Genomic DNA, 25,687 nt, shown 5'->3' with positions numbered 1-25,687 from the left:
ACTTTTTTGGCTCAGATCGGCTTTATTACACTTTAATGAACCGGACCCACTGATCAGTAATCTTCCAATATAAAATACTCACTTTGTTCTAATACAGTATTCAAGAGGAGGAATAAGATCATTGTCTTCGTCTTCTACATTGGACCCAGTTGTGTCTGAAAAGATAGGACACATATGAACATTTGTACAAACTCCTTTCATTAGTGCATTGTGGCGTTCCTGCGCTGTATTTGTGATAACCACTATAAAATGATGGCAACACCATGGACTCATCATTACCCTGACAAAGTGATTCCAATCACAAAACGCGTGGGGTTAACATGCTACACTCCTTTGAAGCTGCCGTGACCGTGATCAGCACTTCCGGTTTCGGTCGTCCAAGAAACACAGATGTGTGTCCTCAGTTCTCCCTGCAAACCAGGAACTCAGGAACTTAACATGTTTCGCTGATGCACTCGGCTTCCTCAGGAGTATGTTGAGTTCCCGAAACCGGAAGTGCTGATCGCGGTCACGTGAGACGCGTAAAGGCAGTGGAGGCGGTGAGATCGCGGTGAGGGTGAGATTTTCTCCGCAATATTTTAAAGTTTTTTTCTGTATCGATTTTCTATATTGCAGTTTACCGATTGACCCACAGTTTGTCACAGTATGGGAATATGCTCATTTAATCCAACTACATGTGAGTAAACACTTCAGATGAATTCGCAGGCCACATATCTAGTGTGACGATATTATGCAGTTAGTTTTTCTTGATAAGTAGCAACCTCCTACTTCTTCTGAGACCTCAGGGAGTAGACACAGTCACGCTGCTTTCATCCCGCACTACCAACACTCATGATCACGGCTTGTATACCGGTTACTTTGATTTTGGGTTCGCCGTAACCGTAGTGATCCTTGTTTTTGCATGATCATATTATGACTATATATAGCTAACTATACAGGGCTTGTATACCTGTTACAATATATCTTGGGTTCGCCGCAACCACAGTGATCTGACCTTGTACTATTGGGATGTACCATCGCTGCATTCACTCAATATGATCATGTACAGCTAGGTGTGCGTTAAGTGCAGCCCTTTGCATATAGTTGTCTCACTTGACACCATAGTGCTACAATCATTGACACTTTGGTGGTGATCATTTATATAGCTATTTGCAGCCGAGATTACTATAGTGAGATTGGGTCTAATACATATGCTATTATGGTGTTGGGTACAGGATATTGTAAGAACTATCTACTGATACATTTCTAGCACTCAATTTATGAGATACGATTTTGCTACATTTTGTGTCAGATAATTATACTATTAGCAATGGTTGGAGAGGATTACAGATACAGCCCAATAGGAGATTAGTGATACAATGTATTATTAATCACAGTTGTCAATTTTATATTGAAGCACTCACTGTGCTCCCATTGCCAAATAGTAATTTAATGCCTAGTATACATAGGGTTCTTACTCCAACAAGCATTTATACTAAGAAGCTTATATCCTGCTAGCTATACGACTATGCTATGTAGATATCTGTCTTTATACCATACAGGACAGGCCTAACAAGTGACTTTTCAACATTCTACTCCACTACTGAGCATTTTATTCATTTTAATAGTTATTGAAACTTTGTGTATATATATTGATGTAATACATTTTTTATTATTTTGTCTTTATTACTGATCCTATTGTGGTTAAGAGATTGACCAGAAGGAGGTATTTACCTATGGGCCTTTTGTTTGCCAAAATATACATGTACATGCATTTCTGTGGGGTCTCTTTCTGACTCTTCTTGAGCCAAAACTGTATACACATATATACAGATGTAGTCAACATTATAGAACCCGCCGGTTTTGCTAGTGTGAGCTTTAACGCATTATTGTGCAATTTTGTATTCAATACAATGAAGCTGCAAATTACTAAATCGTGCAATTTAGTGACATACCGCACGATTACGAGTGCAATAACAGTGTCTCTATCTGTAGGTCACTTGAGTACCATTAAAACCTGCCCAGATCCAGGTTTATTAACACGGGAGGCACAGCAGACAAATGTTAATTTAAACCAGACAGTTTTTATGTATATGATAAGCTGTTAATACAATAGAAAAAAAAATAATGACTAACACAGATTTCTCATGAGGATTTTTAGTTCTTTGGTATAGCAAAGGAGTAAGTCTCTTTGAAACACAGCACTATTTTGCTTACATATTTTAGAGTGCAGGCTAATGCCATGGATAGACTGGATTAATGTCAGCTGAGGTATCACACCATTGGCCACAATGAGAAAAAAAACAGAAGAGAAATGTTTCTATGCACGGTATTAATCTTGGCATGTTCACTGCATTGCTTCATTTGATCAAACCCTATTGCCTGAGCAAGACAGAAATGAAAGGGGCAATCTGACACAGGCACATTCAATCATCCTTCCGTGAAAATTAGTGTTTCTGATTTCCACAGTCTTTTTGAAATTCACGTTTGTCCTTCAGATTTATCTGTGTCACTAAAGATAGCCTAATAAATAACCAAAATAAAAAAAGGTATCCTCTTGCGATGATTGACAAGCAGTGTCATCACCAAGAGTTTAGATGAAGGTTGAAATTTGGTTACGATTTAAACAAAACAAGTACAAAAAAAAAATAGTGCGGTTTTTTTTTTTGTAAAAGTGCCTGTTATCTACATATAGCCTAATAATCATGCTACTGTCATGACTTCACTTTGGTCCAAGGTTGGACTGTCTGATACATTCATATTTTCACTCTTATTACAAATATTCATGGTAATACATTTATCCCATTGCAAAGTCCATTCTCTTTTCTTTCCCCTCCCCGTTTGTAAACTATACTACATTCAACCTACAAAAAAGATACATCTGACTAATTAAATTTGCAGATATCACCTACCAATTGTTAAACGTATTTCCTCCTGTTGGTTGGCAAGCCCATCATAGTAGTACAGGTCAAACCTTCTTTCAATTTTCCAATCGCTCATTAACTCCTTTCGCACGCAGAACAGAACGCTGAAGTGGCTCTCGCTGCATATCACCCAGATCGGATACTTGGGGGTCTTCAGATATGAGCCTACCTGCAAAGAACCCAATGATGTAACTGTGCATGTAAATTTTGTAAGAGGAATACGCTAGTTTTATAAAGAGGTTTGTTGTATTTAAAGCTCATGTACAAAATCTATAAATAATGAATTCATATGTTTTATTGTGATTCAACATAAAGGTGCCCCGGCATGAAATGGTACCCTGATGCCCTCTACCAACCACTGCATTTTCTCTTCTGTTTTTTTGTTTATGTTATTCTAAAAAAAAAAAAGCAGAAGGACAACAATCTTTAAAGGACTAGTGTAGTAACAAAGGAGGGAGTAGGTGGTATGATATCTTTTATTGGACAGACAAGTAGTTGATCATGCGGCGTCACGTTATGGCAACGCAACTCCATGTGACGTCGCAACGCCATGCGGTGTCATGGCAATGTGACACCATTTGACGTTGCGGCGTCATGATGACGGGACTCTGTAGATGGAGATGCAGATGGACCAGGTAAGAGATACTTACAGAGGCCCCGCGCTCTCCCCCCGACAATCAGTTTAATTGTTGTGGGAAAAGGTGTGGGGCCTCTGTCAGGAGGAATGGTTATAATGGCTTTGCAATATGAAGCTGGGATAAGTTTCAACCACACCTTTAAAAAAGTTTGGTGGGTAAAAAAGTGGCAAAGACCCTCCACCATATAGCATACATCAAAAGAAAATATCACTTGTGAGCACATTCGCATGTCTCAGACAGATCTGGAGCTCTGACTTTCCCCAGTATCTCCTAGCATACAGTGCTTCCACTGCAGCACGGAATTCTGGGACATGCAAATGAGCACACCGTGTGAGATGTGATGTATAAAATTCTACTCCTTTGTGTGTCACTTCCTTCCCCTTCAATCTGTACCAACCAATCCTCCAGGTTGAAGGTGACGTTAACTTTCTGCCTCATAACAACCTGCACCAAATATAAGAAACAGATGCTACTGTACATCTGAGTTTATATATGATGCAACTGCACTGAAAAATGGTGCCATACATGAAAATATACTTTCTCTGCTACGTGATTGCCTTACATAAACCACGATGATAGAGTAAAGAAGAAAAAGATTGAAATAGATCTATATATAATAACCCACAGGGTAGATACAGTCATTCTGGTTGCAAATAAAAACTTGCATCCTCCATGTGTTTTATGCAGTAGAATCAATCCATTATTGTGCTGTAAATGTATAGTACTGTATGCGGTTTAGTCAATAGCATGGTTATGTGGCTAATAAACTATCAAATTATCTATGTCTCTGCAAAAAGACGCTACATGGAAAATACTGTAGTCCGAATGCTAAAGTTACAAAAACAATCAACTCTCACATTGTTGCTGAAGAATAAGGCCGCACTTATAGTCCCGGTGACGCTGCGTCAAAACAAGTGTTTTGAATCCGTCGCGTGCGCCTATAGTAGGAGCGAAGCGACGGCTTGATCGCGATTGCTGGAAGTCAATGAAAATTGATTTTTCAGCGACCGCAGCATGTTGTCGGCGGGCACGTGAGAGGTTCAGCCAATGAGGGCGAACCGCTCACGGCCACGCCCCCCCCCCCCCCCGGTCCCCGTCTCTTGTCCCTAAAACTATAAGCAAAAATCGCTGCTACAACGGTGACGGATGACGTCACGTCGCCGTTGCCAGGTCTATAAGCACGGCCTTAATCTGCTTAGCATTCAAAGAAATAACAGCTAAAGTATTTCTAAAACATTACAACAAATTGAGAGTTATGTGCGTGAAAGTTAAAAGATGAAAAAAATAAATGTAACTACCTAGGTCCAGCGTGCTCGGCATCTTGCTTTCATTAGACATGATGATGTAAAGGAAATAGTGGAGTCAAGAGTATTTAAAAAAAATTATCTCGTAATGTTACCATGCACACAAAGGTTCACAAAACCAGACTATTATACATTTTTCGGACAAAGATGTTTTTGTAATTCCTTCTTTCTAGCTTCTTGGAGTGGAACAGATGTATACAGCAGTCTACGTCTCTGCAGTGCATAATTTGGTCAATTATAAACTTGGAGAGAAAAGTACATGCAGATGAGTACCAAACGTGTTCATAAATATACCCCCGTGTTATAGCTTATGGTATGTTTGGTGGCTAATAAGGACTGAAACCGGTAATAAACTAAATAAAAAAAAGTAATCTAAATAAATAAGTATTGTAAGTGTGGCGCAGGCCAAGTACATACCATGATCAAAGGATATTTGTATGTTTTTCTACAATTTCCCTCACCATGTTTCTAAAATACATTAGAAAAACAACTGATATTGGTTAGAAACATCCTAAATCCCTTTCCTCTTTCTATTTAAGCTCCCTTATGCTTTGATAGTAAATCCAGATGTTTTAAACATATTACTTTTGTTCTAGGCGTACATTCCTGCATTCTCTAAGCCTCTTATCCAGAAGAATTTCCTTGCCAAAGATTTCAAAATCAACTTGGTGACCTCAAGGTTTGAAAAAGGTCATCTTTAGTTTACCAGTGGTGAACCTGGCAGCATATTTATTTATTACATGACCTGTGATTACAAGGTGAAAAACACGTTGGGGATCAAGCTCAAGAGGTGAAATAAATACCTTTGAGATCAAGCCCAATATTTTTAGGCCAAGTCCAATAAATGCATGGGAGAAATGTTTAGCTGGGAGGGGAGTCATCTCAACTCATATGACTTATCTTATTGACTAATGTAGTAACAGTAGTGATGGTTTGAGAAATTCCTGCTTGAGCTTTTCAGTCTGAGCAGAAACAAGGGATCATTTTGCAGCAAAGATATCACTTTGACTTTGATACTTATTATTGGATGAATGTGTTCCCTAATAGAGACTGAACTTGGACTACACATGACTGTATACAGTAAAACTGTACTCTACCACTCTACAACCACCCATTAGCCACCTCTAAAAGTCAGAAGGATGTTCTTGACTATATACAGATTTACCGTCTTTGGGGAAGGTCAGCTCCCATCCCCCCTCTGATGTGTTAGTTAGGTAGAAATGACAAAATGGAATATTAAATTACGGGGTCATTAACTCCTTGGGTGCCAGTGAGACAACTTAGGTCAGGCTTTCCAGTTAGGTATTTTATTTGGTGAATACCATATAGATTTACAAAATTGGCCGGTTCGGCACCTTAGCTAAAACAAAATTGCGAACCGGAGCGCCGTATCGTAGCTCTTCAGAGAATAGCAACAAAATGAGCAAGTTCAGCAAAATGTCTCATTTTCATGCTGATTTTCAATTCAGCTGAAGACGGCTGCAATTTTATTCCAGGACCTACAGTACTTTGGCTGCCTCATGCCCCTTTATTGAATAGGATGAAGAGGGCCTACGCTCTTTTTTGCATTGTTTTGGCGTACAAATGCCTGAAGCTACCTTTTCAGAATATATTTATAGAATAAAATCCAGAAAATGGGTCTTCAGAGAAAGAGGCAGAATATCAGAATGTCCCCAAAATGACATGCACTCAATATCCCACATTGTCCCAATGTGGGACAATCTATGTGATCAAATCTCCAAGCTCACTACCATACCACAATATGCATTATTGCTAGCTACTATATCTACCACTTATGTGGGATACTGAGTGCATGTAATTTTGGGGACATTCTGATATTCTGCCTCTCTTTCTCTGAAGCAGGACATATCAGCCCTCTCTTGATTGAACCTTCCCTTAGTGCTGGGGTGCGCAAACTTTTGCTCCTGCGCCCCCTGCCTTGTACCGCCCGCCCCACCCCCGTCGCTTAGTGCGGCATCAAATGACCCGCGGCATCTTTTGACGCCGCATTGCCATGGAAACGCTTCGAGACGCCAGCTGAATCATGGTAAATTGAGGTTGCAGAGTCCTCACACGATCCACCGGCATTTAATTTTAATGCCTTGGGGAAGAGTGCAGGGCCACGGCAACCGCCCCCCTCCCCCTCCTCCCCCCCTGAAAAATCTTGTGTGCCCCTCAGTTTGCGCACCCCTGCCCCAGTGCACCTATTCCACACCACTACATCACAGGAGTGCTGGTATTACCTACTTGATTACAATATTTAATAGACTGTTGCCATGCTAGCATCTGAGAGTGGAATGACCATAGAATCTGGATATTATGAAGATGAACATATCCAGCCTTCACCATTGTACCCACATGAGCTTTCATGTTGAGTTCCTGGTAGGGTTGGGATATAGAATGCAAAAGGGATAAAAACATCTTTAACCTACGACTACTGTATACAAAAAGGAATATTATAAGCCATTTTGGGATACACCATACAATTATATACCAGTATTCAGTCCTCTTTTATATTATGCCTTTATGCTGTTGATTATACCGCTTTAAACCTAGTCTCAATTGAGATCGGGTGTTATAACATTGATCATAGATACTGTCAGCGAAACCACTTTTTGCATTAGCCTATTTTGGACATATAAGGTTGAGTAATACCTGTTATATGGTGACATCTACCTTACACGGGGACACTTATATCCTCTGCAATAGGAGAACCATATGGAATACAAGAGGGATACTCCATGCATTTGTCATTCATGCCCAAAACACATTGTGGCTACTCAGGAAACAGGGTTGTCCTGCTTGAATATGCTTCTTAGACTTGGAGTAACTATCTGAGAATGCTACATTACAGTATATTGTGTTGTGAACAGTATTGTATCCTGTCAACTGTCACAGAAATGGAGTTGCTCCATTAAGAGTTTATTGACTATATTTCAAACCATTTCACCAAGTAGTCCACCTGATTAAAGGTTCTTTATAATGTAGTTGAGATCTGCGGTCCCAGCAATTATTAACCCTTGAAGGGTGTTTTCATCCCTACAATTGGGTAATTTGAGGGCATTTTCGCTCCCACTACAAGCTCCCTAACCATCAATATTTTATTTTGTACAGTGTATATATAACCTCACATTTTTTACACATTTTTTGTTTGATTCAATAAAGTTAAACATTTCAACTGTACCACATATTCAATAAAACGGCCTATGAAGGGATGTTGATACCTTTGGATACTATTGTTCCAACCTGATTTGTTTTCCATGAGTGCAAACTATAAGGGATTATTTTTGGTTGATATCTTTCCCCCAGCCAATTTTGTACAGGGTTGGGATATAAGGAAAAAAACCTCCCACATTAACAATAAATTTATCACGATAACGATATATATCGTGATAAATATTTGTTAAAATAAGCCTGAACATGTTATAGTAAATCTAAATAAAATGTGTTATCATAATAAATATATTTTCTTTAGATTTACTAAAAAAAAGGGCTCATCATTTCCAAACCTTTTCCATGTCTGCACCTTTTCTTATCTACACTGCTCCTACCACCCTAATATCCTCACCCATCCACCCCTCATCCCATCACTCTAACCCTGAGATTCTCCATCCATTTAAAAACACTTTCATTTATAAAATGTTATTAATACATAAAACATATTTTTTTAACAATTCTTATATATTTTAACGTCTAATAATAATAATGTTATTTATATAGCACTTTTCTCCCAATGGGACTCAAAGCGATTCCCAGTTACAAAAATGGAAAATGAAGAAAACATTTAAAGGTTAGAAAAGAGACCAAGCACAGGAAAGATACAATACAGGATGGGACGGTATTGTAGCTATTAAATGCCGGCAGGTTGTGGTTCACTAATTAAATGCCTGGGTAAACATTGAGGGTACATGGGGAGGAAGGGAAGAGTAAGGCCGAGTTTATAGTACTTCCTATGGCGACTGTGATGTTGCGCAGCGCTGTAGCAAGTACATGCACTGCGTCGCGGGTGCCCATAATGGATTTTGACTTCCACATCGATTTCCGCGTGACGTTATCGGCACGTGAACGGTTCAGCCAATGAGGGCGAACCGCTCATGGTCACTCTTCCGTCATGCCCCCCGGTAGCGATCTCTGGTCTCCTGCACCAGAGTGCAAAAATCGCTGTAGGGACGGCAACGGCTGACGTCATGCGGTCGCGTCACCGCTACTATAAACTAAGCCTAAGGGTCCCAGAGGAAGGAAGGGGGTTATAGTCCAAAGGGGGAGGAAGAATGAGGGGTAAGAGTCCCAGGGGAAGGAAGAAGGGGGTGAGGGTAAGAGTCCCATGGGGGAAGGGGAAAGAAAGGGGATGTAAGAGTCCCAAGGAGGGGGGAGGAAGGGGTTAAGGGTCCAAGGAAGGGGAGGAAGGGGTTAAGGGTCACAGGTGGGGATGGGTCCCAGGGGTGAGGGTAAGAAAAAGGGATGGGTTAAGGAACCCAGGGGAGAGGGGGAGGAAGAGGTTAAGAGTCTAAGGGAGGAAAGGTGGGTAAGTGCGGGGAGGGAGTTTAAGAGTCCCAAGGAGCAATGGGTTAAGAATCCCACAGGGAAGGTGAGAGGGAGGGTTAAGAGTCCCACGGGTGATGGTGGTGAAGGGGTTAAGAAAGCTAGCGAGGAGACATTTCTTTCTGCAGCCATCTCTCGTGGATCTACCAGACCCTTCTCCCCTTCCTCCCTTCCTGCAGTGAGAAGCACAGCCTGCCAGAAGGAAGGGAGAGCAGCGTGTCGGTGTGCAGCTCTGTGACAGACTCTGCAGTGCTGCAACTTCAAAGCTGCTCCTCTCCCCTGCCCCACACTCCATCAACATATTAATACCGCAATAACACATCTCTCATATCGGCATACGTCAGATGTTGTTATCGCGACATTACGATCATACCGGTGTATTGCACAACCCTAGGTCCTGGTCATGAATAATTTAGGGAAACATCTTCAAGCGGATCCACAAAGGTGCATTGGTAGTAAAGATGTAGCCCAAATTACTGCTTATCTGCACGCGGTCCTGCTTTCCGGCAAGACGCAGCTAGATTACAGATTGCAGTGAGACTAGAGTTGCGGGGAACAATTTACTTGCCTCAGTCCTGCACAACATGAAATAGACGACATCTGTATATCAGACTTATCTAGGTTATTTTTTAACCAGCTCAAATGCATTGCGTGTTATACAGTACTCGAGTCAAAAAGCAGAGGTACCCACAGGTAAAGCGGGCTGACGTAAGACAAAGGGAATCCCTGCCCCAAAAAGCTTACAATCTAAGTGGCCTGTGTGTCCTACCTGAGGCGACATTTCAGAAGTAACTTTACGGGCAAAATGCAAACTCACAGTCTAATGAAAAATCCATGAATATGTAATTTTGCGAGTTTCTTGCAAACAAAATTTGCATATCGCAAAGAATTACACAGCCGGAGCCAAATCACCTAATACTAGATCTCTTCTCCAGGTTCGGACCTCCAATAACACCTTAATAATGACAGTGAGATGCAAACACAGACAGCGGTTTTAGTTTGGTTTAATAAATAGGCATCTTATTAGACTGATATCTTTGCTTACTGAAAAGCCTGAAAATATACTTTAAGGGAGGGCCAAGTGTAAAATATTTTAAAACATGCTTCTAATGTTCCAGTAAAAAAAACAAAACCATACAGACTAATATCTGTTCCATTTTAATACAATGAACTGACGTGCCCTGAAAATGCTACTTCATAGCCTAATGAGCACATGTTTATTTTTTACCTACGCAGATTATTTGTTCAATACACTCATTTGATAAGGGTAAAAAATTACTTGTTCCAGAAAAAAACACAGAAGTGGGAAATAGGTCTCTCAATGCTATTATGTTAATGTTTTCAGACTTTTCCTGGAGCAAGAAAGAAGAAAATGTAGAAAAAACATTCTGCTGGACAGATTTACTTGTTCCCTCGATTCTTGCCCATTCCGTTTGCTAACCCACCCAAATAAACAGGCACTTTTTGGTTGGAATAAATACAATTGTGAGAAATGTAAAGAACTTCTTGACAATTAGAACTATAAATAACTTCTTTATATTTTCACACTTATCACCAGTAACTGTCTATGTTATTGTGCACACCTATTTTAATGTTGAATTTAACACTAAGTAACAGCCCAGGATGTGCTCCACAAGTGTACTTCTTTCGAAGAATCTGTGACGTGGTCATGAAATGGTCTTGTTCTAATTCACCAACTCTTTCAGGCCACAGGTAGCATCTCATTGCCACAGCCAGCAGCAATTGGGCACTATAATACATGTTCATAATTATTGGTTTGATTCATTATATCATTGTTACCTGTTGAGCAGTGTTAATCCTCTTTTTACTTTGTGTAAATAAATATTTATGTAGAAAAAACGTGTTTTTTTTATGCGCAGTGAGTCCTATCCTGCTCTTGCACACAGGATATGCGGCTTTTTTTTAACCCTAAGTGTAATATGCGTGCCGCTTTTGTGAGTTAATGTTTTTGTAATCTATTTTAACACAGGTGCACAGAACTATGCAAATTTACACTTCTCTGCAATGCTTTGTGTATCTATCATATTCCTCTTATTCTCTCTTCATACCGTATGACATGCTTTATGTGGAACTGCTACTAGTAATCGTTCCAAAGAAATATCACCATAAGTAATACTCCTGCAAGAATCTATTAACCATGAAAAGAGAGGGTCGCTGTTTAGCTTTGAGAATTGTTTAACAGTGCAGAGCGATTTTGGTGCACACTTTGTTTCTTTTCATTTAAAATAAAATTCACAGACCGCAATCATTAAATGGATTTGTACAGAGGCTCTCAACATTTAACTCTTTGTTTTCTAGCGTTAATACGTGAGGTTGACTCTCTCCATTACACTTGCACTGTATATGAAACACACCTTGAAAATGTTGTGCGATAGAAGCACAACTACGGCCCTTTTCTATAAAGTGAGCATGGAAAGCCCCATTGAAAAACGTGCAAACATACCTTATAGAATAAGGGCCTTTAACAGGGACTTATTCCTGTTTAAATAAAATAATTTCCCAAAACTGTGTCCTTGTGTGTACGTCTGCACCTGCCTCTTACAGGGCCTAAACACAATTGTAGAAATGCAGACTTCCCATTGTCATATTGGTCCCGATGAAAAGTATGTGTTCTGGATCTCCAACAGAGTTTGTTATATATGAGTATACAACAAAAAACAAAAATGCCCAAAGCTACTTCCAATGTGACAAAAATACACAGTGCAATACCTATATATCTTGTAAAAAGGGTCATTTAGTTTAACCCTTTGGCCAAAGCGTCTTAAGCCTGCTGCCACTTACAAGGCATGACCGTAGCAGGTCCTAACACTCACCTGAGTTAAAATTCTTATTTACCTGTATAATCACAGGAAGAATGATCACATTGGATCTGTCGTAACCTGGCAAAATGAAACTGACCTGCCAATTTGGAAAGTGGGGTGGGGCAAGCTTAAACATTGGGGGGGAGGGGCACTGTGTATTTTTGTCACATTGGAAGTAGCTTTGGGCATTTTTGTTTTTTTGTTGTATACATTTAGCCACGCCCACTAGCACACCTTTTGATACTTTTATGTATATGTATATAGCAGGGTCTCTCCCCCGGTCCTCTGGTTTTCCCCAGTCCCCCATTTACCTCGGCTACAGAGGGGGAAATTGCAGGCGCTGTGGTGCGGCGACCGTGTCGCCGGAGGTTCCCGGCGGCTCCCTGTGCAGGACGCCGCCATGTTGAAGTTGCACACGCATGCACAGTGAGATTGTGCATGCGCGAGAGACGACCATTAGAGAAACAGGGCTCCGTGGGGACTACAAGCCCCATAATGCATAGGGGCAAGTAGTCAGGTGCCCCAGATAGACCAATAGCGCTAGGAGGATCCCCTGCTCAAGATATATACTTTTCGCAGACAGAGGAGCACGCCAGTGGAAGCTGGGACAGCAGAGGAGTAGGGTGTGCAGGGCGTCAGTGGCCCCTGCACTAGGCCAGATACTCACTGTTAGGCCCCAACACCCCTCAGCTTATGGTTGCGACTGGGACCGGCCCATCAGTTAGGAACACGGCCCCTATAGAACCAGTTGAAGGACACAGCCAGGATGTGGCTGCGGACTGGCGCTTCGGTGGTCTGGTGGTGGGACACTCCTGCCGGACAGCACTCAACCCGGAGGCAGACTCGTCGCTGACGGCGCGGGACTGTACGGCCTTCGTCTAGTTTACTATACCGGGTGCAGGAGCACTCGGCAGGTTCAACAAGTACACCAACTGTACACAATCTAGTGGGGCAGCAATGTCTCGCACACTTGGGTGGGAATTGCTACTTGTGGACACCAGGGTGGTTGGTTGCCCAAGTGCTCCTCGGGACTTTGGGGGACTATCTAATCCAGGTGTGGACACAGTGTGGGAATGTAATGGAGGGTACGGCAGGGCGTGGCCTAGTTGGTGGGATTGTACTTGTGATTGTTCTATTGCATTCAGTAACACTGTTACTCTTGGCAGCGTGTGGTTTTTATTGCATGGGATCCTGTAACGGGGGTTATCCCACATAGTAGGATCCCGTACAGATGGAGGCGCTACCAACTGACGACTCAAGTACACCCCAGGCTCCCAGCAGCGGAGGCTCAGGCCTTCTGTGAGCCGCAGGTAACACACCACATACACCGTAACCGCCATATCTCCCAGGGGGTGGGGGAAAGTGCGCTACATGAGATATTAACATCCTCCTATTAATGCAGTGTGTTGCAGAACTTTTCTAACTTTGGAGGAGATCAACTGCAACTCTGAGCAAACCAACTTCATGCTAAAAAGAATATATATATATATATACCTTAACCCTGGCTGTGCTCAAAGCTGTGACCATGCAGCAAGCTTAAGCCTATAGGGAACCATGTTAAAAATGGTTATTGAGGCAAAAAGTGACACTGTGTGCTCATTTGCATGTCATTTCCCAGAATCCCTTGCTGCAGTGGAAGTGCTGTATGCTGGGTGATAATGGGGAAAGGCGGGGTTGCAGACCTGCCCAAGACATGCAGATGAGCATACAGCTATATTTGCATATATATATATATTTGCATATATATATATATCAACATATTTTTTATTTTATTTTTAGAAAATAAGAACCTTTATCATGAAAATTAGATGAACAAATTATTATATACATTATTCATTATTATTATTATTATTATTATAAGCGTGGAAAACTTGTTTAAAGCTGAACATTCCCAAAGCAAAACATACCTGGCAGACACTGTAGTGTTCGAAGAGAGAGAGGAAACCAGTGTCACTCCGCTGAGTTATCCCTCTTAGAAGAGTGATATTCCCATTCCCAGAATCCAGCTCCAACACATCGTTGAACGTATTGGACACGGACCTGCCTGTGAGTATAAGGTTTACAAGTTCCTGTTTTTTAAAGACAAAATTCAACATATTTACTAGCATACCAGGACAGAGAGGAAACGTCAAAACATAACAATCGCTCCAGCCAAGTAACATATAAGTAGTTAAAGAACAGTGATGTATTGCTTTAACAGCAGGTTAATCGGCTGAAGACTTTTTTTCTTTTCTTTTTTTTACATAGCAATAAAAAGTAACAGATCGGGTGGGGGTGAATAGGAAGACCAGATTCCCAAATGAGAAATGTAGTTTGCAAACCAGTACTAAGAAGAGAAACAAAAAATCACATATTGGTTTTCATAGTAACCACGAAGATCAAGAATTTTTTTTGGCATAATCTAATAAATAAATGCATAATATTAGGACATTGTCTTTTTAGTACATCGTGATATTGTGTTAACCCAGGGGTTCTCAACTCCAGTCCGCAAGATCCCCAACAGGTCAGGTTTTAAAGATATCCCTGCTTCAGCACAGGTGGCTCTATCAGTGGCTCAGTCTTCGAGTCGAATAGACTGAGCCACTGGTTGAGCCCCCTGTGCTGAAGCAGGGATATCCTGAAAACCTGACCTGGTGGGGAGGGGGATCTTGAGGACTGGAGTTGAGAACCCCTGGCAAGTGTGTGTATCTTGAGGCAGCAGTCCATGGTGTATATCTGTAAACGTTTTGAACCAGAATATGAAAAATGTTAATTGTATTCATATTTGGGGCCATAATTTGCCATGACCTTCCCTCAAATAAACACTTACAGCCGTGCACCCCATCACAACAATGCAATTGCGTATACTTTCGTATTTGATGTGCTATATACTAAAACATATTTAATATGAGGAGTTACCACTGAAGTTATTGTTAACGAAGATATTTTGAAAACGGTATTTTAATGGGGAAATGCAGGCGCTTTTTTTTTTTTTTTTAACATGTTTTTTAAAAATAATAATTTTTACATAGGATTGAAGCACGGCGGTACCGGAGCTGAACCGTATTAAGTTCTGGGTACCCCCTGCTTCCAGAGATACTTACCTCCGAAGGGGGTGCACCTATCCCTGCTTTTTAAAGCTCCGCACGCACCAGATGATGTCACTGCTTCCTATTGGCCCGCAGTCGGCGGAAGCTTTGAAAAGTGACAATAATGTGAACCCTGCTACCTAGCCAAAGCGCCTAGCGGCAATCCCTACAGAGCTATGTATCTCCGGAAATGAATGGGGATCAGCTCCGGAGACCCCCTGCTTTGATACTATGTAACAAAAATAAATATATATATATTTTTAAAAGCGCTAGAATTGCCTCTTTAATGCATATTCAATACGAGTCTCACAAAACATATTTGCGTTACAAATATAAAGACTGTTTGATTACAAACGTCCCTATTAGTTTGATTCTTGGTAATAAATCACCTGTTATCAACAGAAAATGGATTGCTAAAATAAACTAGAAGTGTTGGAAAAATTGCAAACACATAAATCCATATAAGATAAATATGGATGCTGCGTTTCTATGCCAGAATAATGCGAGTGTTTATATAATGAGGTTACATATGGATATTTATGTGTGCATTGCAGAGAAAATAAATCTGAGCACTGAATCCGAAGAGGACAATTTATATATTAGCCCCTGATGTGATGAGAAATGTTTGGTTCTGTTCATTTATTCCAAATAATACAGGAGAAAAAAGTCTTCAAAAACTAGTAGTAAATAAACATGGTGAAGGTTGTATCTAAAGCAGACCAAGTCCAGTCCTCAAGGGCCACCAACAGGTCAGGTTTTCAGGATGTCCCTGCTTCAGCACAGGTGGTCTGCTGAAGCAGGGATATTCTTGAAAACCTGACCTGTTGGTGGCCCTTGAGGACTGGACTTGGCCACCCTTGCACTAGTCATTTTAATGGCATTATTATCTTGCTATAACTGCGTAAGGCGAGAGAACTAGCAAATACAACCATTACACAACATTGTAGCCTCGTGTCTGGTAACTTTCAATAATGCTCTTTACATGTAAACAAAGCTCTGTTGTTTTATGCATTTACTTTCATGCCTCCTGCCCTCCTTTTCCTCTGCAATTTTACTTTAGCAAAATCATGACAGTATCAGTAACACGTGTGAAGCGGGTATGTACTGTATGATGTGAATAGCCTATTTTACTTGGTGAACAGGGACATGAGGTCAATAACCAATTTTAAATGGATGGATTTTTGACAGAGTAACTACAAAACATTATTTTTATTCAATAACACAAAGGTGAAGCTGGGTAAAACTGAACCAACACATATATCTAAAAAAAATAGATTGATAAACCATAGAGTCAAATATAGTTACCATTAGTGCTGTTTTATTTAAAGCAAGAATGGACACAATTTTAGACCCTTGTCCAAATGGGAGTTTGAAAGGTTTAATTTCTCATCCCTCCTTAAGTATGATGGACTTTATTCATATGAAAGCAAGCAAGTTATATACTGTATATTCCTTTTAACTGTGACCTTAAGCAAAACCCTAGTAGAGGGAAAAATGCAGCTCTGCCAAAATAAAATTTTCTTTGTTTAGCCAGGAGTGACCGTTCATTTCATAATTGTCCAGTTAATTTAAATTACATGTGTAAACTTGTCAACCCTCTGCTAGATCACATAGCAGAAACTCAAAGTAGGTGATCCTTTATTTATATACAAAAGCAAATATGAACGTAATGTGTAAAGAAAGTGTGACTGAACTGAACTAATGACAGACTACTAAAACATTCGTATGAAAATCATACCATAGTTGAACTGAAACATTCGTGCTTGCTCATCGGACTGAAAGGTTAGTCAATACGGTGCCAATGTGACTTCCATTAGAATATACTTATAATTGATGAATACATGTCAATAGCAAATATAATATGGATTAGGTATAAACCACTTCTACTATGTGATGGTCTGAAGCACCCTCTCTACAGGAGACGTTGGTAAATGTTGGTGACGGACATAAACAAGATATATATAGATAGCTCTATATGTACAGTATGTATATATGTATATACAGTGGTGTGAAAAAGAAAGCACACCCTCTTTGAATTCTATGGTTTTACATACAGTATCAGGACATAATAACAATCATCTGTTCCTTAGCAGGTCTAAAAATTAGGTAAATACAACCTCAGATGAACAAAAGATGACATATTACACGTGTCGTGATTTATTTTATTTTAAACATTTAAAAAATCGGGTGCCACACTCAGCCCGCGTTATAAACGGATTGCGCTATAACTGGGAAAAAAAGCACAGGTGCGCACCAAGGTAAGGGTATAATAATATAATGTAACAACAATAATATAGAAACTTACATATAATTAAAACTTAGTTCATCTCCATGTCTAAGCGATATCTTCATCTGTTAGGCTCTACCGTAGATCAGGTAAGGGGGCGATATCCAATTAATTGACTGAACATTCTTTGACTGCGCTATAACTGGGTTGAGCTGTATATATGTATATATATATATTATTTTACTAGGGAACTTGTGCACTCACAATGTCTCCTTTATAATGCTAAGGGAATTTGAGTTTGTTTTTTTTTTGTTGCCAGTTTTAATTGCACTGAATTGCATGCATTTCACGTTCTCTTGTTGTTCGGTCCCAGCCTGCTACCTTCTCTTGAATTAGTGAAGATGTTTAGTCCATAGGACAATGAGAAATATTATATATTTAGTTTAGGCATCTGTTAAATGGGGTTAGCAGGCATAAATCATTTTCATGAACAAAAGAAAGGATCAAAATGTAAACGTTCTCTAACAAATTGCAAGGCCATTTGGGAGGAACGCTGGGTCTTTGTAATTTTGTTTTCTATAACATTGATAATGATTTACACTGGCGACACACTTTATTGAAGTGTGGCCAGTTCCGCAAGCCGGGAGATTTCCCGGCTTGCAAGTGGCATCCCCTCGGCGTGCCGCGCGTCACTGATGCGCGGTCACGCGTCATCGGGTGCCTGCGCCCCCTGCACGCGCGTCCAGGGCTCCCCGAGGGAGCCCTGGTGTCCCGCGATGTGGGGGACGGCGGCAGGGGGTTCCGGGGGACCCGGCGGACCCGGAGAAGAGAGGAGAAAGCCGCGATCAGCGGGCCTCTCCTCCGCTGCTTCGGCGCGCGCCCGGCACCCTCCGGCGCGCGCCAGGTAACTGCTGCGGCCGAGAACGGGCAAATGCTCGAATAAACTCGGCCGCAGCAGTATATAGCACTGTACTGGATGGAGAATGCAGGAGACAGGAGAAAATCACAAAAAAAAGAAGCAAAGATGAGTACTATCAGGGAGACTTGGTTTGAAAATGCAGATTTGCAAATGTTCCCTTAACTTAATACCAGCCAAAAGGTTATCTAAAATTGTATGTATCTATCTAATTCTCAGCCCTAGTTGACCCACTGCTGGATGAAGGCCTCTCAATGATCTTCCAGGCACTGCAGTTGAAAGCCTCTCTTCTCCACGTTGCTCCAACACATTTCCTAATTTCATCTTCCCATCTTACATTTGGTCACCGTCTTGTTTTTTTTTTATATCCCTTTGAATCCAGTGAGTCCCATCGTTGTCCAACAATGTCTTCTTGCGATATGAACAGGCCCCTGCCATTTTAATATCTTCACCCTTGTGATGATCATCACAGACTCTTGTTTGCTTCTGAACCTATTCACTGAGTTCTCCAATTCAATACTTGAGGTCCTCTGGACTTGTGGCAAAAATAACATTGTTGCCTGCAAAATGTAGGTGACAAGTATTTACTGACAATTTGTATGCCCTTTTCGTTCCAATTGCATATCTTGAACAATTCTTTAAGCTTTGGTGACATGGTGGTATCTTCATGTAATCTAATGGTTGATGTGGCATTCTCGTTAATGTTCCTAATAATATTAATTTCACGTTTCTCCAACATTTTGTCTTAGTATTGCATTTAAAATAGTTGAGGTGTAGACCGATTCATATCAGCATGGTATATCAGTGGTGGTTCCTTCTTGTTATTCATCTGCTTCATTATGGCCCGTGTTACGTGTGTTCTCATACACTTACTTGTACAAGTCCTCAACACTCTTGTTTACTGTCTTTTATTGTTGATCCATTGATGATTTGCTTTTTCCTAATCATGTTCGCTTCATCTTCTTTAAGCGTTTGTTATCTTTGATAGTCTTGCTCACCGTATTGCAGTAACATTTTCTTACATCCGCTGTTGTATGCTTGGAATGTAGAGATCCTCCTTGGCCATGGTTCTCCGGTTTCGTGCACAGTGTAGTGTGAACATGTGAAGAAAAGAAAATATAGGGAAAAAGACCTCTCTCGGCTTGTGCTCTTATTACGAATAATAGTGGAAATATTTCCAATATATATAACCTTCACAGGGATAATATATCAAACATTGTTATACCACATTAAATTTCTCATCACATGGGTGAAGGTATTAATAGACACCATTGTTATAAAGAATTATTAATTCACTGAAGGGTGTCAGAATATTATTAGTAATAAGAACACAAGCTGAGAGAGATTTTTCTATATTTTATTTTCTTCACGAAACCGGAGAACCAGCTACCAATGAGGATCTCTACACTCCAAGCATTGAAGAAGGATTTGTGGATCTTGTAGGACTCTGGACATTTGAAAAAGATTTGAGCATTCACGAGCACTGTTTGGCACATTTTTAATTAGGATTTGGTGCTAAAGTTGTGTTATTCATCTATCCACGGTTATATGCTTGCTGGTCTTGCACAGCTCTGTGTACATATATACACATAGGAGGTAAGGATTGGAGAAAACCCTTCCACCACAAGAAGTCCTCAAAAATTGCACTCATGTGTAGTACTCAAATGGAGGATAACATTGATCCAGGATACACATTATCCGATACTGCCAGTCATAGTGAGTGGAAAAAGCAAAAATAATAAAACTTTAATAGTTATCTACAAAAACCACAGGGTGTAATATACAAGGAAAGTTTAAAATTACGGCAGTGGAATATGACTAAAAAATGGGGAGTACTCATATATGTGGGAAGATATTCTTAATTCCCACACAGGGTTAATACTCCCTGAGTAAAGAACTTCCACCACAGTTAATCACAGTACAGGGAATTGGAATATATCTGCGTAGCAGATGTGTCATGGGGATATTACCCTCTAGGTATAGACACTCAAAGATACACTTGCCCACAATGTATGATGCATGAGTCAGATATCAAAAAAATGTATCCTTATGTATATATTCCTCCAATGTGTCTTAGGGGAGCAATCCTTGCAAGGTTACACAGTAACAAGCAGTGACAGTCCAAGGTGCACTCGCATGTTTTGTAATATCTTGCATTTATAGATATTGCTAAGTGCATGCACTAGAGACTATATATAGGATATGATTGTTGCAGCAACTTACCTTTGGTCCGATTTTGTGTGGTTGTTAAATAGAATTGGTAATCTACCAATCTAAGATAGATCATTTCTTTTCCAGCTCTATTCTATCCTGTGTCTTTACCAACAGGAGGGTGCAACATCTAGGCATGTAGCAAGAGGTTAAATTATACCTGCTTGTTACTGTGTAACCTTGCAAGGATTGCTCCCCTAATACACATTGGAGGAATATATACATAAGGATACATTTTTGATATCTGACTCATGCATTATACATTGTGGGCAAGTGTATCTTTGAGTGTCTATACCTTGAGGGTAATATGCCCTGGACACATCTGCTACGCAGATATATTCCAATTCCCTGTACTGTGATTAACTGTGGTGGAAGTTCTTTACTCAGGGAGTATTAACCCTGTGTGGGAATTAAGAATATCTTCCCACATACAGTATATGAGTACTCCCCATTTTTTAGTCATATTCCACTGCCGTAATTTTAAACTTTCCTTGTATATTACACTCTGTGGTTTTTTGTAGATAACTATTAAAGATTTATTATTTTTGCTTTATCCACTCACTATGACTGGCAGTATCGGATAATATACAGTATATCCTGGATCAATGTTATCCTCCATTTGAGTACTACACATGAGTGCAATTTTTGAGGGCTTCTTGTGGTGGAAGGGTTTTCTCCAATCCTTACCTCCTATGTGTATATAGATTCAATATATTCCCTTATACACCTTGTGACTTTTCATTATAAATATCTAAGTATTAGGTGAGCGGTAGACCTCTCCTTATCTATTACAACTCTGTATACTCAATTTTTGTTCTTGCAACTTGAGATTGCTTTATTTCTTGTTGTCTCTGCCATAACTGCTTCGTGTCATCTTCCATTTTCTTATCCTATTTTGTTTATAGTAACTCCTCCAATTTTATCTGTGCTTTCAGCGTTTAATAGTCTGACGTCTTTCATAATTATATGTAAAAGTATCCCCTTGCATCTAGATAAAGCTGAAGCTGTTTTGCAGCTTTAGCTGGCATCCTCTGCTGTTATACTTTAGGTTGATTGTTTTTGTCCTCATTTTAATCAGTTCTATCTTCGTATTAGGTTGTAATCTGTAGCAATCCAATTGGCGGTCACTACGTTTGTCAAAACAATTAAAACTGGTTCTGTGTTTAATCACGTGTTTCTTGTTAGTTTGGATGTAGTCATTTTCATTCTTGAATGCATTGGGTCCTTTCCATGTCCAATTTCTCTTTGGATTTTTCTTGTAGGATGAATTCATGAGCTTCAAGAATGTGAAAATGTGTACTGTACAGTATATACTGTTGGATGAAAAATACTACTTTGGTCGTAATTTAGCTGTAAATTGTGATACTTTCCAATGGACCAACATAAAAGTTGCCATCTATGAAATTATAGCATTGAGAGCTTTCAGAACCGGACAGGTCGTTCTACTCACATAGGAATATTCTCTCTCTTAAGGTTAAATATAGAACTAGTTTGATAGAAAAAAAAAAATCGCCACAGTGAATAACTATTCCCTCCTCTGTACTGACTAAAACATCTATAAGAATAGTGCTTGCTGCTTTGAGATCTTTATTTATTTTTAAATTAGTATGATCATGAAATTCACAGAAAATCGAAATATTGGGAAAACTTTGACTCGTACCTCTTAACCAAAACTTGCACTATTCTAAATACCGGGTTTCCCTTCTACTGAATTCCAACTGAAATAAGACGTAAATGTACGTATTGGCTTAGTGATGAGAAATGATCTTTAGGATTTTGGATTGCTATTTTGAGGGTTGTGACGTTATACTCTCAAATGGGTAATTGTCACCTGAGACCTTTGGGTTTCCTGTAGTCCCAGAGATATCAGGTTTCACGCCAAGGAAGAATACTTTCCCAGTGGAGACAAAATGGCCTCCAGGGTGAGCCTCGCTCTGGTAGCCAATAGAAAGTCACTGTCATTAAGAGATTGCTTTCTACTAGTGGCCCCATGTCCATTTTGGGGAAACAGAGGGGTTCGGAGGTCAGAGGACTATGGATTAGCTTCAAGGTAATGTTATAAAATTGCAAACAGAAATGGGGACTGCTGCTTTAACTTTAAGCTCTTGTTGGGTATAGCAAAGATGGCACTGTCACCTCAGCTCCTTACTGCACCAGATAAGAATTGCTGACATATCTGTGCCTTTTCCTGTTTTTGTTGGCAAGGGTGATCATAATTTGGCCAAATGAAAAAGCCTTGAGAGTCCCATGACATGTGCAATTCAAAAAATATGATTAAGGAAACAGAGGAGCTTAAAATGAATTCTAACTTTGGGAGTGGGGACAAGCAGATACTGTCATACTGTACATTCTCTATCTTTACTAACCTTTGAGAGAAATCATATCAAATGTGTTTGCTTATGTTTGGCTGCAGAATACTGTAGTGTTACCCCTTTAAACAGAAATGAATTCTGATGTCATTTAAAGGTCCTTCATAACTTTCTTATTAAAGCGTGTAGAGAATCGCGCCTTCTATTAATATTTGGAACTAATTAACAAGCAAAGTCACCAAACATGAAATAATTACAGCTAGATTACTTACTTGTGTGCAGTACGCATGAGCGCCAATTAAGCAGTTTGTGGGAACATCAAAATCCTTCTGCACTCTGTAAAGAGATTTCAAATGAAACTTTAATTATTTACTTCGTAAAACGCCATGTTTTAGATACACATATTAATGCCAAATCCAGAGTCTGCAGCAAGAAGAGGTGAAAATGATAATGAAAATAATATGAGAAATCATGAAATTAAGAACAGTTTGTGGGCAGTGGTTTTCCTGGCAGTTAATTAGTAGCTTGCTAACTAAAGACAAAAGTGCACCTGGGGCTACCTTGCAGATCTAATTCTAAATGAGGATAACACACTCAAAAGTAGGAGAGAGATAATGGCACTCGTTGTGTTCAAAGGGTCCTCATAGCATTTATTTGTATACACAAACACAAGTAACCAAGGGTATAACTTCACTGTATGTGGATGGCGCTATATGAAGATATACATACAGAAGACTTCTGGCTTGCGGATCAAAAAAATCCTTGCATTATTACAGAAGAACCGCACGAAACGTACTGTATAACCTACCAAATCTTTATTTCATGTGTCTTTTGTCTCAAAGGCGCCACGTTTTGAATCAAGTAAAAATCTAAATGTAATTTTCATTACACTGTACGTGTGGGTATCAACAATAGACAGACGCCAATTAACATCTCCATGCGTGGAAAGAAGAAATAAAGAAAAAAGTTGTACAATGTAAGAGACTAATGCCAAGTATTGCTAAGCAAAGGTTAAGTAAACATGCCACATTGATATACATCTGCTTCACAGATTGGACAACTGTGACAAAAGAAGGATGTTTAGCTGTAAATAATTTGGAAAATCAAAAGTATTTCTTAATTGTTATGGGGGCATACATCTGCATATTAGATCATCTGTCAATAAAGGAAACTGCAATCAAGAACACAAAAAAAACTGGAGCTGCCAGGAGTTACACCAACATTATTATGTTGCTAAACTTGTAGTCAATTCTCTCAGGCTGGGTTGCTGGAAAGGTCAGGTCCACTTGTCAGTAAATCCATGGGATCTTGCTGTGCAGCCTACTTTTCAGAATAAAATGGCATGAAGTAGGGAAGGAGAGAAGATACCGAGAACTAATGAGATATATAATAGTACAGAGAGCAACAGAAAACCGGGAATTAAAACAGCACAGACAAATTGGGTTAGAAAGAGATTGTTAAAAAAGTGGCGGAGAAATCAGGGGAATAGCTTTACATGAAGTATTCTTCCCAAGGAAGAAATGGAAAGGCCAGACATACTGTAGGAAAGAGTAGGATTGGAAATATCAGATTAGGTTACAACTACAGATGGAGCAACATTCATTTAACAGGTTGCCTCAAGGAAACAGCAGCTGACAGGGAGCCTGACCACAGCCAGATCACGGCTTCCCCATGGCCAAAAACTCAGTAGACTAATTGCCCATAAGGATCAACACAGCAGGGGTCCCTGCTTCTGAATGGGACTCCTGCTGCGTTAATCCTTCCTGGTCGCCACCAGTCTGGAAGAGCTGCGCAGTGAGAGCAGGCAGAAGTGGTCCCTCTCTCTGCACAGCTCTAACAGGCCATCCTAAAACACAGAATTTCTTCTACTGCAGCCATTCTTTTGTAGATCTGCTTGTATGTTAGGATCATTGTCTTGATGCATGACCCACTTTCGCTTCACTACACGGATGGATGGCTTGACCTTCTCCTCTAGAATCTTGTGATACAATGCAGAATTCAGGGTTATGTCAATGATGGTAAGCCATCCAGGTCCTGAGGCAGCAAAGCAGCCCCAAACCATTACACTGTCACCACCATATTTGACAGTTGGGATGAGGTTTTTCTGTTCGAACGCAGTGTTTGGTATTCACCAAACATAATGTTTCTCATTGAGGCCAATAAGTACTACCTTTGACTCGTCTGTCCAGAGAACGTTGTTCTTTTTAGAGCATTGGTTTCCTCCTGGCTATCCTTCCATGAACATCATTCTTGTTCAGTCTTTTTCTGATAGTTGGATCATGAAAACTCACTTAAGCCAAGGCGAGAGTGGCCTGCAGATCATTGGATCTTACTCTGGGGTTATTTGTGACTTCCTCAATGATTTGACAGTTTGTTCTTGAAGATATTTTGGTAGGACAACAGCTCCTGCATAGCGTGACTGTGGTCTTGAACGTTCTCCATTTGTAGACTATCTGTCGGACAGTGGATTGGTGGAACACCATATGCATAGAAATATTTTTGTAACTCATAGTCTGATGAGCAAGACCTAATGTATGGTCCCAAGGATCGGATCCACAGGAATCCCGAACGTTTGCACTCTTATCCACATACATAAGTAATTGGATCTTAAAATACGTCTTAAAACCAAATATCTCAATGTATTGCCGCTAATATTAGCTATAAATAATGTAGATATAGTCACTGAAACAGGGAAGTCTATACCTGTAAAATAGTCAGACTACAAACACAAAAAAAGTTCCTTTGAT

At 40.1% G+C, this 25,687-nt stretch overlaps 1 protein-coding gene across 7 annotated transcripts in view; it reads right to left on the bottom strand.

Moving 5' to 3' along the window:
• Positions 1-25,687, bottom strand: part of MINDY4 (MINDY lysine 48 deubiquitinase 4) — a 130,516-nt gene that overhangs the window by 4,585 nt on the left and 100,244 nt on the right. For all 7 annotated transcript variants that reach the window (XM_075587962.1, XM_075587963.1, XM_075587964.1 and 4 more), the window contains 4 exons: positions 23,213-23,276; positions 14,117-14,278; positions 2,892-3,072; positions 83-155 (listed from right to left, as the gene is read on the bottom strand). In XM_075587962.1, coding sequence (XP_075444077.1) covers positions 83-155; positions 2,892-3,072; positions 14,117-14,278; positions 23,213-23,276 — 480 coding nt within the window. The remainder of the gene's footprint in view (positions 1-82; positions 156-2,891; positions 3,073-14,116; positions 14,279-23,212; positions 23,277-25,687) is intronic.

This window comes from Ascaphus truei, chromosome 2 (genome assembly GCF_040206685.1).
Source record: "Ascaphus truei isolate aAscTru1 chromosome 2, aAscTru1.hap1, whole genome shotgun sequence".
Lineage (NCBI taxonomy): Eukaryota > Metazoa > Chordata > Amphibia > Anura > Ascaphidae > Ascaphus > Ascaphus truei.
Note: the sequence above shows the minus strand (reverse complement) of the source record. Positions and strands in the feature narration are given on the sequence as shown.